Below are 17159 nucleotides of genomic sequence, written 5' to 3'. Positions count from 1 at the left end.
AACAATTCGCATGGTCAAACAGTTTCCAACCTGGTGTTCGACCACCCTCCAGTAGGTCACAAGATAAATCTGAGGGCTGTAAGAAAAGAAAAACTGCAGTCTGCAACACAGTTTTTTATGCATTGTTTTTGGACGGTCAAATACATGAAACCGTCTGAGAAGTTTACAGGGGAACCGCCTTTTTTGGTGGAACAGATATTAATAAGACACCTGAGCTCATAGATAGTGACTCCAAAAGCTAAAAATAGTTTAATCTTTAATAATTCATTGTTTTTTAAAGATTTATCAATTTTTTATGTAAAATCTTAATCTGAAAAACAACACTGTCAAATAAATGTAGCAGCATATATGGTACATTATTTCCTTCTGATATTTAGTGAAATTAAAGTGTAAAATAGCATAAATAGGGAAAACTCAAGAAAAGTAGGTTTTCAATTGTACTCTAGTGGATTGGGAAACATCACAGCCAAGCAAATCCCATAACATATTCACTATAAAATGTGTTGAATAGACAAATACACGCTTGGCATGTTTGAAAATGAACGCCGTCTTTAAGAAGCCCATTAACATGCAGCAGACAGAAATAAAAACATAGTTGGAGTCGTCCCCCAACAGCCATTGTGGTGCTCAATTGATTCACAGGGCTTTAATAAGCCTTGGCTCCGCTCCGCACCTTTTATAAAATGTAAGCAGTGTATTAAAGATGCATGAAATGAATGTGCTTATTGTCTCCTCTGGTGACTGCCGCATCTCAGCTCATCGCACTTACATAGTAATTAGCTGCTGGGTTTGGAAATGTCACCATCCTCTTCATCACTTTTAGGATAATGTATACTCTAAACGCCTTCAAGGATCTGAAATTGGGACCTGACACTCTCATGAGTTACTGAATATCTAAAACACTACATGAGGGAAACTTTAAAAGTAAACCGCAAAAGTTAAAATAAAAATAAAGTTTTTTTTAGGGTCATTAGGAGCTAAAACAAAGCAGGAGTGCCCAAATGAATTCCAGTGCTCATTAAAACTAACACAGACAGCCTTGATGGAGAAAAACTAACGTGAATTTATGTGATCAAAATTGTTCAATGTGTTTCCTATTTTCTTGTCTGAACATCAAAATGGACAAAAATGACCACCAATTGTGATGTGCTGACACATTATGTAATCAAAATTTGAGAGAGAATCAGGCATCAGAGCAGCAGGAGCCCAAAACCCAAACAGTCTGTACCCACTCACTGTTGTTTAAAAGTTTCTCCATATACTTGTGTATATAAACACTCTCGACGCTAGAATATGATTTGGCTTTGAGGGGACTGGCACAAATGGCTTTGGTGACTTACATCATGCTTGGAAGTCTAATCACAGACACTCCTGTCATATCAAGCAGAAAAAGTCCATTTCATAGCAAGCTATGTTTCCAAAAAAAAAAAAAAAAAAAAAGGGAGGGAACGGTAAACAAGCCCAGCGTTCCACAGCCACCGCAGAATTCATCATTCATACAAAAAAATACCCCAAGCCCCAAAGTAGAGCTAATTTAATCCGAGAGGAATAAAACTCCATTTCATAGAAGTCGTCCATTCAGAACACTCATATTTCCACTGAGCAGAAACCCCCGGCTGAAATTCGAGCAGACACTTTTCGGAAGGAATGCATTCGGTGGGTTGAGGGCCAAAGCTTGCCCTGTAATTTGTGAATGTACAGAAATGTGTGACCACCACAGCTCCTCTAAAGATAGAAATCTTTGTCTTATGTCATAGCTGAACCTCAAACTATTTCTAATTGCCCCCATAGCCCCCTTTTCCAAATGAATAGCTACCCATCCAAGGGCTTATGTGTGCATGTCTGAAAATAGCTGGGGAGTTTACACAGGCTAATAGATCATATTCAGTTAAAAAAAAAAAAAAAAAATCAAAAACCTTAAAGAGATCTCAATGTATCTGAGACTGTCCCTGTCTTCAAAGTGACTTTTAAGTGGCACTGAAAGCAGTGTGGGTGGCATTTAGAAACAGGTATACGTTTACAGACCCCAAAGGCTTCCACTGGTTCCTCTGCTAATGGAGATCACACTCTTAGTCTTAGTCTTTACAATCTGACTCATTACACCTGAAACTTAAAGTAAAACTTTAAGCCTCCACTTAAAGTTTCATACACACAGAGGAAGGATCTTTATAGTTCTTTGGTAACGGCTTCAGGGAGCTTTGTGATTAGTTAAACTTCATTTTGTAGATTCATTTTGGTTTCTCTTGAGTCATAAATGGCCCATTTAGAAGTGATAGGTGCTGTAGAAAAGTTTCTTTAAGGACATTTTCTGGTACCACAGTGAACATAGGGGTATATCAATCACAAGCTTTCACAGAGTAACCCATCAGTAAACAACGATGTGATTTCTTGATTTATATCTGAAGGATCCGTTTTCTTTTCATTCTTGAGTGGTAAGAATCATATGCTGAGGCCTATTTGAGGTGGGTCCGGGGTTTCACATGTCCTCCAGGAGTTCTGTCTTGATTTCAGGCTCAACCCACCCGGATCATTAAAAATCGTTCAGGGGCACGACGGGCTCTGTCCTCAATGCCTGTGCGGCTGAAACTGTAGAAACTGCATGTTGAAATGCAGAGGTCTAAATGTGACAGGCGCCCGGGGCGCACATTACAGCTGAGCGGGGTATGGCTGGGGCGTGTGGTCACATATTAATAATGAACTAGGGCAGGAGGACGACTAAAATATCACTGGCATTGTCACTGTCCCAGTTGAGCTTTACTCAAAATAGAGGCTGCATGATAGGTGATCTGATCAGAGGTGATTTTTTTTTTGTAGTTAGGATTGTAGAGATTCAGCTGCTGCTGGGACATGGAGCGATGGGACGATTTTGGGGCTGTCCTGCATTTTCAAGTCAAAAACACGAAAAATGACACAGGTTAGGTAGTTCTGCCCTGGGGACCTTGCAAAGGAAGATTTCTGTGGTTGTCTGCTCTGAATTGCCTTTACTTTTATGATTTGAATATTCTTTCTTTCTTTGACTGGTCTAATTTCTAATTTGTAGAAATTAAATAGCGAGATTTATTTATTTATTTTTTAAATTGCTGTTGACTCCCTTGAGTCCCCACAACCCACTGAACAACTGTCTTAGATCACCAGCCAGAAACACAAGCAAACACAAAGGAGGAGTGTCAGCGTGTTAAACAAGCTTATAGGTGAATATTTCTGTGGCCACAAAGGAAGGAGGCACTCCAAAAAAAAAAAAAAAGAAAGAAAAAGAAAGATGAAACTAAAAAAAAAATTCAAGAGAGAAACAGAAGTTTTATGTAGATTTGATTTTTTTGGTTTATAGAACTAATGTTTAGCCTATTTTTCCCAGAGCAGATCATTTTGATACAGGTATGATATACTAAATATAAACTGTTTATAAAAAGATTTTTTTTCTTTAAGGATTCATGCTGCTCTGACACATCACATATGACATCTTGATTTTTGTGGCCAGGTTTGATCCCACAGCTATAACATCTATCTATCTATCTATTAGTAATTAATTACTTCATTCATTCATTCATTTTTTTAAAATCTCTCCTCTTCATCCTTCTCAGTCTCTCTGACTTGGATCAGTGCGTTAGGGGGAAACTGTGGGAAAATCTGAAGCCACTCCGATGACTCGTTGCGCCACTTAACTGCATTTCATTTATTCTCATGCAAGTAAACAACTTCAAAACCGCCACACACACGCAGGGGCACGCGCATACGTGTTATTATGAAAATGAGACATCGATTGATTGAAAGCAAAAAAATACATAAATAAAATTTTAAAAATGCGCTTAAATGAAAATCCAGATGACTTGTTCAATATTTGTTCATATTTTTAAAAATAACCAATGTCCCTGACTCACTGTTTATTTTATAATGTTTTGCGCCGTTTTATTTGTTTGTCTATTTTTCTTTTAATCAAACTGAATTTTTTAAATTAATTTCTGCACCAATCAGGTCGCAAAATCTTTCCAAAAAAAAAATAATAATGTAAACGATCCTAATCAATAATAAACTATCAGTGCTCATCTAGCAAGCTAAACTTATAAAACATATATTTTATGTTTAAGAAAACACTCATGCATTTACAGTAAAAGACAAAAACCAGCGAGTAAACCAAATCTCTGAATGCTGTATTTAGAGATGGAGATGTTAACTGTAATCCATCGCGTGGCTTCAGTGTGCGGTCATCAAACGAATAACTGTCAGTGCCTTTATAAAAATTTCATTTCTCAATAATTATTAAGTTTATTATGATTCAGGCAAAAACATAAATGTAGGTGTTGGGTGAGGGGGGGGGGGGCTGTCATATTTGTCTCCTGCGCGTCTTTAAACGACAAAAAAACGCCTCACAAATGTAATTCGTTGAGCTTATTCGACTACAGTTGAAATTAATTCAGATTTCCGACCCTGTCAGAGCACACATCAAAAGTTTCCTCTCCTCTGCAGATGTGAAATGTCTGCCTGTGACTGTCTGAGCTGACAGCGATTGAAAAGGCAAATGCGCCAACTAGTGTCAGAAAGCAGCACGGCGGAGGCTGCGCAGGGTGTGCCGTCATTTGAAGTAACCCTCAACATTTCAGGCTTCTAATGAATTCAGCCTCTGGCGCACGCACTTATTACTCTGTTGTGTCGTTTGATGTGGAGAGGGAAAAAAAAAAACACATTTGCCTGTTTGCTTTAATTTTCTTATTGAATTCGGTGCAGTCAATTAAAGTGATAGGAATCTGTCTCAAACCCATAATTTCACCTGATGAAAAATTCATTTACCTGGAGAGAAGGTGTGAAGCCGCCACATATAATAGCTTTTCAAAGGGAATAAATGAGAATAAAAACCACAGGCCTCTGCAGTCTGAATCCCTCTTTAGAAAAAAAAAATGAACAGCTCGAATTAACAAAGGTTGGAGAAGGTGCTGTGATAAAAGCAATGCCACTGGGATAAAGGTGCAGATCTTTCATCTTATCTATTATCAGGATTATTATTGGTTTAAAACCCTTCCCTATATGACTAATAATTCAGAATCTCCACACAAAAGTTCTTCTGCACAACAGCAGGATTTTTTTTTTACATCTTCAAATCCATCAAATTTAATGTCTAACACATTTGCATTTGCTTCATCTCGCGTTGTGATTATTCACTATAATGTAAAACCATATTATGTCAATTTATTTTTACGCAGTTCTATTAAACCAAGTGTCATTTCAGCAACAAAAAAAAGCATGTCTCCTACAAACTATAATGTCACCTGATTTTTTGTCTGTCGTGTAAAGGTCTGTCTATACAGCATGTAAAAACACAAGCAGAGAGAAAAGCACAGATATGTATCAATAATTCAGCTCGTGTGTGACAACAGTACAGGGCTGCAGAAGGAGCAGCGGAGAGTTTGATTGGTCTGGTGAAAGCCCAACCCAGCAGATTCATTGGTGGAAATCATCCCCACACTCCCAACCACTAAACACTAAAATGACTCGGGTAAAATAATATCGCGGCACTCTGCACTGCGTTCAGCCTCACGGCTCTTTCTTGCGCCCAGTAAACCCTGCGATAAAGGATAACTTTAAAGGAAATCCGACTGGAGCGACAGGACACTTCCTTTTATCCCAGAATAACGTTGTTGTTGCTTTTTAAAAATTTTTCTTTTGTGGGAAGATCCAACGAGGATAAAGTTGCAAGAACTTCTACGCACGAAAAAGGACACTGAGACACTTAAGCTTCAGTTTGACTGTAGATATTCGGGTTTGAGAATTTCAGTTTTACTGTTTTTTTTTTTTTTTTTTAAGTGGAGTTTGGTGAGAGGCGTCTGGTAAAGTCTGACTGTTTAGTCACGATCATCTTTAGGGAAAAAAAAAAACTTTAGCCGAGAAAGGCAGTCAGCAGGATTGCCTAACTTTATGCATCGAGTTTGGATTATCTGACAACTGCCACCCGATCACTGATCGCCACTAACTTGTTTATGGGATTCACTGACTGATTCGCGAGTTCAAAGTGAAAGCTCAAGTAGTTTGTGTTGTTGATTTATTGTACACACGCGTCTGGTATTGTCCGTCAAGTGTTCGACAGATAAGATCAGCGATATAAGACAGATTCAGCAGTGAGAGACTTTGGAGAGCTTTCGTTGGTGTGGTCTTTTTCTCTCTTTCTATTCTTTCTTGAAGTTAGTGAGGCTTCTCTGGCTGACACATCCTGTGCAGATGATCTAGCACATAGTCATCACAGTTTGCAGTTTCTGTTAAGGTAGCGAGGCTCTGTTCACTCAGACTTCGTGCGCTCTCGCCTCCATCCTTTGCGCTCAGACGGTGGACTCCTGAGACCGTCAGCGTCTGGAGGAAAAAGGGAGAAATAAAAACTGTTTTTCTCCCAAAGAGTCCCGCTCCTCTGATACAACCCAGTCAGGTGGCACTGACCCAAGCTGTTGTGATGCATATTCCCGTAGAGCCGCCCACCACCAGACGGTTCACGCCGCCCTCCACGTCCTTCCCCTGCAGTAAGATTGGAGACGGCAACGGGGCCATGTCCACCGCGGGGCCCCTCAGGTCAAGACCGGACACCAGGAACGTGGTGGACGTCTTGGCTGACCACGCCGGCGAGCTGGTCCGGACCGACAGCCCCAACTTCCTCTGCTCTGTCCTCCCGTCTCACTGGAGGTGCAACAAGACGCTCCCCGTGGCTTTCAAGGCAAGACCCAAGCCTTTTACTTATTTATTTTATTTTATTTTATTTTTATTTTAATGACGCATACTGTGGTTTTCTAACTGTAGGAAATATGCGTGAAAAGACGTTCAAAACTGATTTAAGACCACCCTGAAAAAAAAAATTGAAGGAGGTAATTTAATTGCATTTATTTATAAATAAGACTGGCCTCTGGAAGCTGTGCTCTTTCTGCAAATTGCGTTTGTGCAAGATGTTAAGTTATTAAAAGATAAGCTTTGCTTTTATTAGCTTTGAACTGCATCATCCAGAATAATAACATCCTAAATCGGGTCAGGAATTACTGCAGAAAAAGAGGTCTGAAATTACATGAGGTCTGAGCAAAGAGATCTGAACTCTATTTTTTTTTTAAATTATTATTATTTTATTTTTCTGTATTATGTTTTATTTTGATGCTTTAAAGGTAAACATCTGTGGCCTGTGTCAACATTAAGCCTTGTTTTGCGTAAATCATGTGTTTGGATGAGATCCGATGAGAGCATAAGGAAAATAAATAACAGTAACAGAGCAGGTAATGAAATGCATATCATACAAATGTTTAGAAAATTGAGATGTAAACGTTGACAGGCTGTGCTTGAGGTGTCTACTTTAGGAAATCTCTCAGCTATACTGTTTGGTTTATTGTTGACATTGTGGTGAAACTGTAGCGATATTCGTGTTTAATATTATGGGAGGCGGATGCGGTTTTTTACGCGGGCAGCTGTGTACATTTGGTTTGGTGACCCAGAGTGACCGCTTGCTTTCCCCCCGTGCACAGGTCGTGGCTCTCGGTGATGTTCCCGATGGGACTCTGGTCACCGTGATGGCCGGGAACGACGAGAACTACTCGGCCGAGCTGAGGAACGCCTCAGCCGTGATGAAAAACCAGGTGGCCCGCTTCAACGACCTGCGTTTCGTGGGCAGGAGCGGACGAGGTGAGCTGGAAGCTGTGTGTGTCTTTCTCACACATACACATACACATGGACACACACACACACACACACGCACACACATACAGTATGAGAGAGTCTCAGCTTGTAATGCCATTTGCAGCAACATTTGGAAACGCGCTTATAATAATAATAATAATGGATCATATTTCTGGGTCTAAGCGGAGGAACAACTGACAACTGACAGCGTATTATTATTTTTTAGAGAATGTGAAAAAATATTAAACGTCTAGATCACCAAATACGTTGCACAGACGCACGCATAGGAAACTGTTACCCATTATGCCCCTTTAAAATATAGCTTTTCAGTATTTTTCTGTCACTTCTGGCCTGATCTCTGTTGCCTACTACAAAGATAAAAACCGCAAATGTGGAAACATTTAGGTGTGGGCACGACGAGTGCCCACATTTTACCAACTGACGTCCATGGGTGTCATCCGAAACATGTGGCCTGCGTCACGGTGCACAGGGGCGATGTGACTACAGCCTAATTATCTTAATCCAAGGGAATATAAAGAATTATCCACGTGGCGTAAATCTGAGGGATGGATGGGAAAAAAAAAAAAAAAAAACAACACCTCGTAATGCCTGCCCCGAGGCAGTCTGTCAAACAGTCCCTGCCACCAAACAGCTCACAGTATTTTCATAAGTACTGTGTTTTATTGTTGTAAATAAATAAAAATAAATCTTTCAACAGGCCAGTTTGCATGATGTTGTGGTTAATGTATGAGCCTGCTGCAAAAAGTCGGTACTATATTTGGTAAATCAAAACATCTCAATTTTCAAACATAAGTAAAGTAACATAAGTACAGATAACTTTAAAGGCCTGATTGTTCACAAACAACTTCATGTCATTCCCCTCAGAGCACCATTCCTGGCCTCGGTCCGGCCTTTTTAAATTTCCCTTTAATGTTAAAATATCTCTATGGAAAATGGGTCTCCGAATTAAAAAAAAAAAAAAGTACCCGGTACCTTTCATTTCTGTAGTCAATTACCCCACCCGAGGATTCTTCTTTCCTCCCACGCATTCTCTTTTTAACAAGGGATGCCTTTCTCAGAGCTGGGGACGAGCACCGGACCCGCTGCACGATGCAGCCCCCCCCCACACGGACTGTGATGCAGATGGGAGCAAGATCCTGTCTTGTTGAACAATAAACTACCGCTGTAAGAACAATCTGGAACACATTCTTTCAATAATCTAAATCATACCCGCAGTCGGGGCCATCAAAAGCGGTGGTCCCTGCCCCCCCCCCCCCCCCCCCCCCACAATTTTTTTCTTATACTTTTAAATCAAAGACTGGAGCGGGACAATGATGATCTGAGGTTGAACAAGCGAGGTATTGTTACAAACGAGGAAAATTTGTTTTAAAGATAATCTGAAAGGGGACATTCATGAAGTGAAATGTCTCCCTTATAAATCTAACGGACATGTTGCTGTGCTGCAGGAAAGAGCTTCACTCTGACCATCACCGTGTTCACCGGACCGCCACAAGTGGCCACCTACCACCGCGCCATCAAAGTCACCGTGGATGGACCCCGGGAACCGCGCAGTGAGTTGATGCACACGCACACGCATACGCGCACACACACACACACACACACACCCTCTCTCTTTCTATCTTTCTCTCTCTCACACACACACACACACCCCAACACTACTCTCGTTATTGCTAAAATGCATTGTGGTGTGATGTGAACGCAGCGCAACCGCCCAGTTAGAGCTGCTATTCCTGGTTCTGAAAGCGGGGGTGTCAGTATCTCTACATGCTTAAAGAACTGCATGAGCCGTATGCAGGTGATATTTTAATGTGTGACACTGTGAGGAAGACTGGTAGCGTGTGTGTGTGTGTGTGTGTGTGTGTGTGCGCTTTGTATTCATCACATTGTGGGGGAAAAAAAAATCAGTTCACGAGATCACATGTGCAAAAATACAGCTTCCACTAGATTTATTTTGAGGTTAAGACTTGGTTTTGGGGTTAAGATTAGAATTAAGACTAGGTGAAGTCTGGGGTTAGGCACGTCGTGGTTATGGTAAGCCTCTAAGAGACTGAATGTAGCACAGTATATTGTCCTCACAAGTATGGTAGTGCTGGTGTGTGTGTGTGTGTGTGTGTGTGTGTGTGTGTGTGTGTGTGCAGCATGGGCACAGGGACGGGCCTAGTCAGAGGAAACTGTAAAGCATATTAAGGCATAACTCAAGACCACTAAGAGGAGCTGAGTGAGTCTCCAAGCCACAGGTGGCTCAGCTCAGTGGAACCCTCCTCCTCCTCCCTCTCTTCCTCCTCACCCACCCCTCACCTCTACCTTCCCCAGCGCTGGTCAGAGGGGTCTTACCTGCCCGACCACATAAGTGGCTCGTTGATTTAACACAGGGCAGACTCTGGCCACTGCTAGCCCTGGCAGGGAGGCTCGCGTCCTAAAGCTGTTAGCGCCACCACCCAGCCGCAGCTACATTCTCGTGTGGTTTAATGCTGCTGGTGTGAGGGATGGTGGAGAGTTGTGTTACTCAGATGAGTCAGCTGCTGAGGGCCGCGCACGTTCATGAATTTTTCGTGAGCTCAAGGTGGGACGGACGAGATGGGTAGGATTTCACGATCTACCTATGGAGGGATGGTGTTTATAATGGTTCCAGAGTGCAGGGTTTTAGAGGTCTCTGAACGGGCGGATAGCTGGTGGTGGAAGGGGGGGGGGGGGGGGGGGGGGGGGGGTGGTTTATTTGGGACGGGGAGGATTCAGCCCAGTCAAAACAGACCACAGCAGGGAAAGAGAGTGGTAGCAAGTGCCACATGAGGAGGGTTGTGGCTGGCAGAGAGAGAGCCGAGGGGCACAGAGAAAGGGGACATCACCCCTCTGCCAGGCTATTTGCAGAGGTATAAAAGAGAACAGTGACTGCAAAGGACGGAGGGCTGAGATAATAATAAACACTGTGTGTGTGTGTGTGTGGATGGCTTCAATTTGATTTTCTTTTGTTTAAAGGAAGAAAAAAAAACGGAACGTGTGTGCCTGTGCATAAATGCAGTCTCATGTGCGTCTGCAAGAGTCTTGGCTTGAAATAACTGTACAATGAGATTGTCTCCTGTCTGTCTGTCAACATGTTACAGCCTCAGCTGAGGCGTCAGTGTGGCCGTGCTACTTTTACACCGGCACTGTGGGTGCTATAAAGTGACACTGTTTAATATAGGGCAGAAGGAATTTAGGGCTCCATTAAACTCTATTACGAGGCACTGAGAGGGAATTCGTAGAATGACAGAAAATAAACTTCTGCGAAGGCTGATTTTAAAGAATGTATCAGACTATGATTTCAATATGCACCAGCTACAGCCTCCTTCAGATCAAACCCCCCAACCCCCCGTGTGCAAATGTTAATATGGCTGAAACACTGAGTCAAAGCCTATCTGAAATATGAATAATACCTCCAGTCACTCTTGCAGAGAAAACAGAACCAGCATATACCAGGAAATCCAAACAGCTGATCACAATTAATTGAATAAGAATTTTGAAGCACAGCATATTTATATTGTTCATTGTATTGGTTTGAATGAGCTGTTAGATCTGAGGCTGAGATGAGTTTTCAGTTCAAGTTAGCGTATTGGAGGACTTGTAGTGTCTAAATAGAAAGCACTGGTGAGATGAGATAAAGGATCTCTCATTTTAACAAGAGGCACATTCTGAGAGTACAGTGTCAGTCATGTCACAGCACAGTAAAAGCACAGGAACACACACCACCATTCAGACATTATTAGGACCATAAAAATAATCAGATTCTTCTCTAACCACAAGGCACCACATTATATCGGCTGTACAATGTTCGAAGCCAAGGCAGAGCGGCACCACTGCCAACACATAAAACTAACAGCATTTTTTCATTAGAAAATCTCATCCTCAGAGACAGTTATATATTCCAACGCTGCTTTGATGCCTTTCTATTTTTCATTGACAATGCTGCACAATGATGCCTGTACATCTAAGCTTGAGCTTTCATTGAGTGCAGACAGCCTGAAGCCAGACTTGGCTGTGCTGCGTTCACCTGTCCGCAGGCTGGCAGGCTGCGGGGCTGGCCTGCACGGGGCTTTACAGGCTGTTTGTGCAGGGCCTGCATTTGCATGGCTGCCAGCCGAGCAGCGGCGGGAGCTGGCACTGAGGGGGAGGAGGTTTTATTAATGTTTACTGATCCAGTCAGGAGAACCTGATGGACAGGACTGCAGCGGCTGCTCGCCTTCGGCAATGTAACAAAGAACACCATGCTTTCTGAAAATACTTGAGCCGTAAAACTGACAGATAGATGAGCAAGCATATGTACACTAATGTATTTTTACATGCCCACACACATGCACACGCACACACTGACAGCATTCTGTTCCTGAACAGAAAGTAGGCTAAATGTTCAGCTAAGTATTTTTGTCTTCCTCACTGCTGATTTCCTCATCACACATCCGGCATTCGTCACCATACCCCCCTCCCGTTCTGTCTTTCATTCTTTATTATCAAACTTCTGTCGACGCCAAACTGGAAACAACTGCTGCAACTGTTGATGAAAATTCTCTTGTGAGCAGCAGCTTTAACAATGCGCCACATCCAACAACAAGCGAGAGCATGCTGAGGTAGAAATGTAAAAAGAGAAAAAAAAAAAAAGAAAAAAGAAAAGGAGAGCAGATGACTTAAGTGTTAAACCCTCCCTGTTTGTTGCTGATATCAGATGCCTGTGCAGCACTGCTCACACACTAGATGCACCCTGCTTGGTTAGTCTCAATTAATCCCACAACTTTATTTTTGGTGCCCTTCTCACTCCCTCACTTATATATGACATCAGGCGCTGCCTATTTACCCACGGGGAGGGGCCGTTTGTATTTCTGTATCTCTCGACCTGAAAAAAACAAAAGAAAATCAATCCCCGGGAAGAAAAGAAGAACTCACTGCAGGTCAAAGAGATTAAAAAAAAAGATCAGAAATACTTTGAGCTTGTGAAATACTCTTCAGAAATAATTTTATGGAATGGTGGGTGTAAGCTTTTTGAACTTGAAGAAATAATTAGCATTAAAGTATTTGAATGTGAGACCATGCAAATAAAACATTCTCACTGAAAGTCAAGTTTGTGACCATAAAATTTTGTTTTTGTAGAAACATACTTTGTGCAGATGTGCAGAAATGATCTTAAGATAAAAAGCAAACAAACAAAAGATTAAGAATGTGGAAATAAAATCTGCGCATGAGTGATTACAAAATTGAGGTTAGAAAAAAGTTTTTACAAATATCTGAGGACAGATTCAAAGCTGTTATCTGTGTGTGAGACACTGAAGTTACTCTATCAATCAGAAAACTACATTTTAAAATTAAGCCACACTGTCCAGACAAATCAGAAAATCCTTCTGGTAGGTGTTTATTATTTATTCAAAAATTTTCTTAAAAATCAAATTCCTTTAGACCCCACCCAGAGGTCGGTCTTCCTCATAGGAAGTAGAGAGAAATAGAAATGAGAGACAGTTGTAGTTGTGCTGAATGTTTAAGGATGCAGAAGCCTGTTGTACTTCATTAAGGTCAAAGTAGAAATTTGTCTGATGAGACTTTAAAATGCTACTTATAAATACACCCTAACTGCTAACGCAATTAGTGCACGACTAATGACTGCATACATTCGGATAGAGCTCCCACACTTTCCCACCCATAGGCCCACACATCCACCAAAATCACACAAAGTGCTGTCGTGTTTTGTTGCCTCTATTTGCTTGGCTGGGTGTGTTCACAGCTCCAGGAGGAGAAAGGCAGGCGTGGGGGTGGGGGAGAGGGGGGGGGAGTCGCGGCAGTGGGGGCGCTTGTTGGAGTTGGCGGGTTGATTCTATTTGCATTTGGCACACAGACTGTACAAAGTATGCAAATAGACAAACAATGACATTTGCTGTGTTATTTTTCCTGTGATATTGCAGTCTCTCTGTAAAGTAAACAAAAAGATAGCATGCACGTTGTTGTGTGTACATTTGCGTGTGTGGGTGCTCAGCTCATGCACCTGCCAGGTGCGTCCATCTCTTTAAGTCGGCCCCCACGGGCCACGCCCATGCTCCACAAATCACATGAAAGGCTCACCCTCAGTGCGAATTGCTCTCTCAAAGGCAACTTTGATGTTTGAAAATGGAGATGGGTGTCTTTGAAAGAAAGGCCTACAGGTGTATCAGTGCCAGGGGAGGGTGAAAAACAGTGGCATGTCTGACGCTGGGTGCTTTCCTGACTGCTAATGGCTCACCATGACTCCCAGATGTATAACCTGAAGACATAGTGGCCTACGCACATAATCACACACACACACACACACACACAAAAACATGCACGCACACACACAAGCAAATAGTCACTAGCCTCAACAATCAAACTCATGACCACCTAAATTTATGATTTGTTAGAGAGGACAGTCTGCTTCAATACCACTCATAGACAGATAGAAACAGATAAGGGCAGATTTTATGTCTTCTTGATAGAAATTACACTCGTTGGCGTCTGCACTGACTGGAGGCTGTCGACTGTGGCGTTCCTCCGCCCTGGGGTCACTCCAGACGCGTCATACTTGGCCTCAGTGATTAGAAGTAGAGCAAATATTGGTCAACTGATAAATCCACTGGAATGCAGCAGTGCATATTGAATAGGTTTGGACTGATTACAGAGAGGAACTTGTGTGTTGGGACAAAACATTCGCCACATTCTGAGGTCTGAGGCTTGTGATTGGTGACGGATGAGGACAGTATCCTCCAGTAGTCGGGCAGGATGTCTACACATTACAGACAGCCAAACACGCTCCATTGTTAATTATTTTGCGAGGCATTTTTATGTCTTTTCATGGCATATGAATGAATGCAGAACTGCTGCTCTCAGAGTCATTGAAGTGTGATAGCACAGATAATGAAAGCATCCGTAATACAATCAAATTTTGTTGTGGGAGGGTAAATAAAGGACTGAGATGGAAGCTATTTGACCACTGTTGCCACCTTAACCACATCTAGAAGCTTTGAGGCCAACTCCCTTTGAAGGCCACACACACGCACACAGCTGTTGGTAATCCTACTTAGGCTTTTTTTTTTTTTTTTTTTTTTTTTACTTCAGCTTTCCTGTGAAAGCAGAGCTAATTAGTCTAAATACCTCGACTAAACTGAGATATAAACAAAGAAAATATACCCATTGGTCTATTACTGCCACTTTTTTTTCTTCTTCTTCTCCCCTCGCTACCTCTGTTTGCTCTGTTGCTGCAGTGTCAACGCACAAGCTTCTACGAGAAACAGGAAAAAAGAAGAACATTGTCTAACATTTTGAAACAGTGCGATGTCTACTCCTCGGGCCAGTTGTTGGCTGCACAAGACGGACACACAATAGCTTCGGGGTGAAATGCCCTTTCTTTTTCCACTCAGACAAAAATTTCCACCCTATACTTGCTGACGCCAGAAAGAACAGCAAGACACACTTTGAATTACCAAATTATTTACAGAGGGCCCCAGACAGCGCTTTTAATTCAGTCTGATGATGCAAGTAGAAAACATTTTCTCAGAATCAACCGAGGAGCTCGGCCAACATCGCTACCCGGCTCTCTCCTGCTCTGTCTCTCCACCTACTCCCTACCCACTCCCCTCTAAACTCACCAGCCAAGCGTCTTTCCTGTTTACCTACCTATGAAGGGAAGTAAAATGCCCACTCTGTATGTGCTCACTCTTCCTTATTTACACTGACCCATACAGGAGGGAGCCATTACGACCTTTCAGCCGTAATTCAATAAAAGTTCCGATCTGCATTTAGAAAAATAAATGGCCCATGAGTGGAGGAATATTTTCTCCCCCGCTGCATTATGACAATAAACCGTTTTCTGTGTTGGGGCAGTTGGGACAGGGGTGTAGAGGAGGGGGGGGGGGGGGGGGGTTTGTGGGAAGAAGGCACCTGCTGGTTACTGGAAAAGACGGCGTGTACCACCACCCTGCGGTTTGGATATTTATTTCTTTAGGCCTTAATGGTTAGGAACAGTGAGCAAATAATAGGTGTAGCAAGCTCTTTCTTTTGCTTCCAGGAGCGAAGAAGGTTGCAATCCTCTGGGTAAACACAGGGGGAAGCCTCAGCTCCTCAAAATAGGCTGGAAACATCACAGAAAAGGTCAGTCTTTAGAACCTCAGCATTATTGCAGCAATCCACTAACAGCATGATAACATTAGAGAAAGCACTAAAAGTGTGAATATGTGGACGTCTGCTCTGTGGAAAATAATCACACTTCACATTTCGCACATTTTACTCTGACCCACCTGGAATATCAGTTGTTATTCTGTGGAACTGTGTGTGCGTGTGTAGGGGCAAATGTGTGCTTGTTGCACATTATTGTGTGTGAGCTAGTATGCACGGAGGTGTGAACGCAAAGCCGTTTGACACATCTTGCTGGCGTTGCATTGATGTACGTGACAGCGGCAGCTTGCTTTCCTTTCCCACAATGTTGTGAGGCCCCCACCTTTCCCCCAGCATCTCGCTGCTTAGAACAACCTGACTACCATGTATACACAAACGCACGCACACACACAGACACGCACAACAACCCCATTTACCATTAGAGCTAAAATAACACACTCAAAGCAGCTTATTGCTTTAATATGATCTGTCACCGCAGCCAAATAGGCCTTCTGTGCTCAACAAGGGCAAAGCAACAGCAGCAGCAGCAGCAGCACTGGGAAATCTATCTATGAAGTCTGCAGGCAGGCAGCCAAAAAGGCCTGAAAACAGCCCCACTCATATCACCCCCAACATGTCTCAACTCCCGAGTTACACAGTTAATCACACGCACACAAAGTATAGAATGGCGGGACAAAGGAGAGATGATTGCTCTCAACGTGCTACGGGCCTTATTGTATTGTTAGAGAATCCGGGTGCACTGGGCCTCATTTTGGCACCCCTTCACTCTGCTTGCCTGTCTCAACCTGCCTGGCTGCAGGGCTGTCCTTGTGTGGCACTGCTTCTGTTCAAAAAACACACACACACACACACACACACAAATAGACACGCAAAGCACTTTATCCCCTTATCAGAAAAGGAAGGCTGCGCTCTTTGCTCAAACAGTCTCATGTAGCAACTTCCGCTGTGAGCAGCTTGTTTTCAGGCCTGTGAGGGGGATTTTCACACTGCTGATGTCCCCAGAGAGAGGCTGATGCATGTGCCTAAGGGACCAGATGATCCCGCAGCTGTTGCCACAGAGGGTAAACTACAGATAAAAGTGTGCCAAAACTTATGCTGACCTCCTCCTGAAGGTTTAGATGAAAATAATGTTTCCACAAAAAACAAAAAAACAAAAACAACTTATTCACGACACTTTAACTCACACCTAGTTTATGTTCACAGAAGTAAACAGTCTGTGCATCCAATCCATGGTAATGATAAGAGTCGTAAAAATGAATGCATTCATATTGAAAGTGTTATGAGAGTGTTATGTAAATGAGTGTAAAGTAGTGTAATGCCTGCGTGTGGCTAGCATCGACTCATTTAGGCCTAGACGAGACAGC

At 42.5% G+C, this 17159-nt stretch overlaps 1 protein-coding gene across 2 annotated transcripts in view; it reads left to right on the top strand.

Moving 5' to 3' along the window:
* Window positions 1-17159, top strand: part of runx3 (RUNX family transcription factor 3) — a 49446-nt gene that overhangs the window by 12762 nt on the left and 19525 nt on the right. For both annotated transcript variants that reach the window (XM_041060489.1, XM_041060488.1), the window contains exons 3-5: window positions 6450-6691; window positions 7482-7638; window positions 9099-9203. In XM_041060489.1, the coding sequence (XP_040916423.1) occupies window positions 6450-6691; window positions 7482-7638; window positions 9099-9203 (504 nt within the window). The remainder of the gene's footprint in view (window positions 1-6449; window positions 6692-7481; window positions 7639-9098; window positions 9204-17159) is intronic.

Source organism: Toxotes jaculatrix, chromosome 17 (assembly GCF_017976425.1).
Source record: "Toxotes jaculatrix isolate fToxJac2 chromosome 17, fToxJac2.pri, whole genome shotgun sequence".
NCBI lineage: Eukaryota > Metazoa > Chordata > Actinopteri > Toxotidae > Toxotes > Toxotes jaculatrix.
This window is presented reverse-complemented; position numbering and strand designations above follow the sequence as displayed.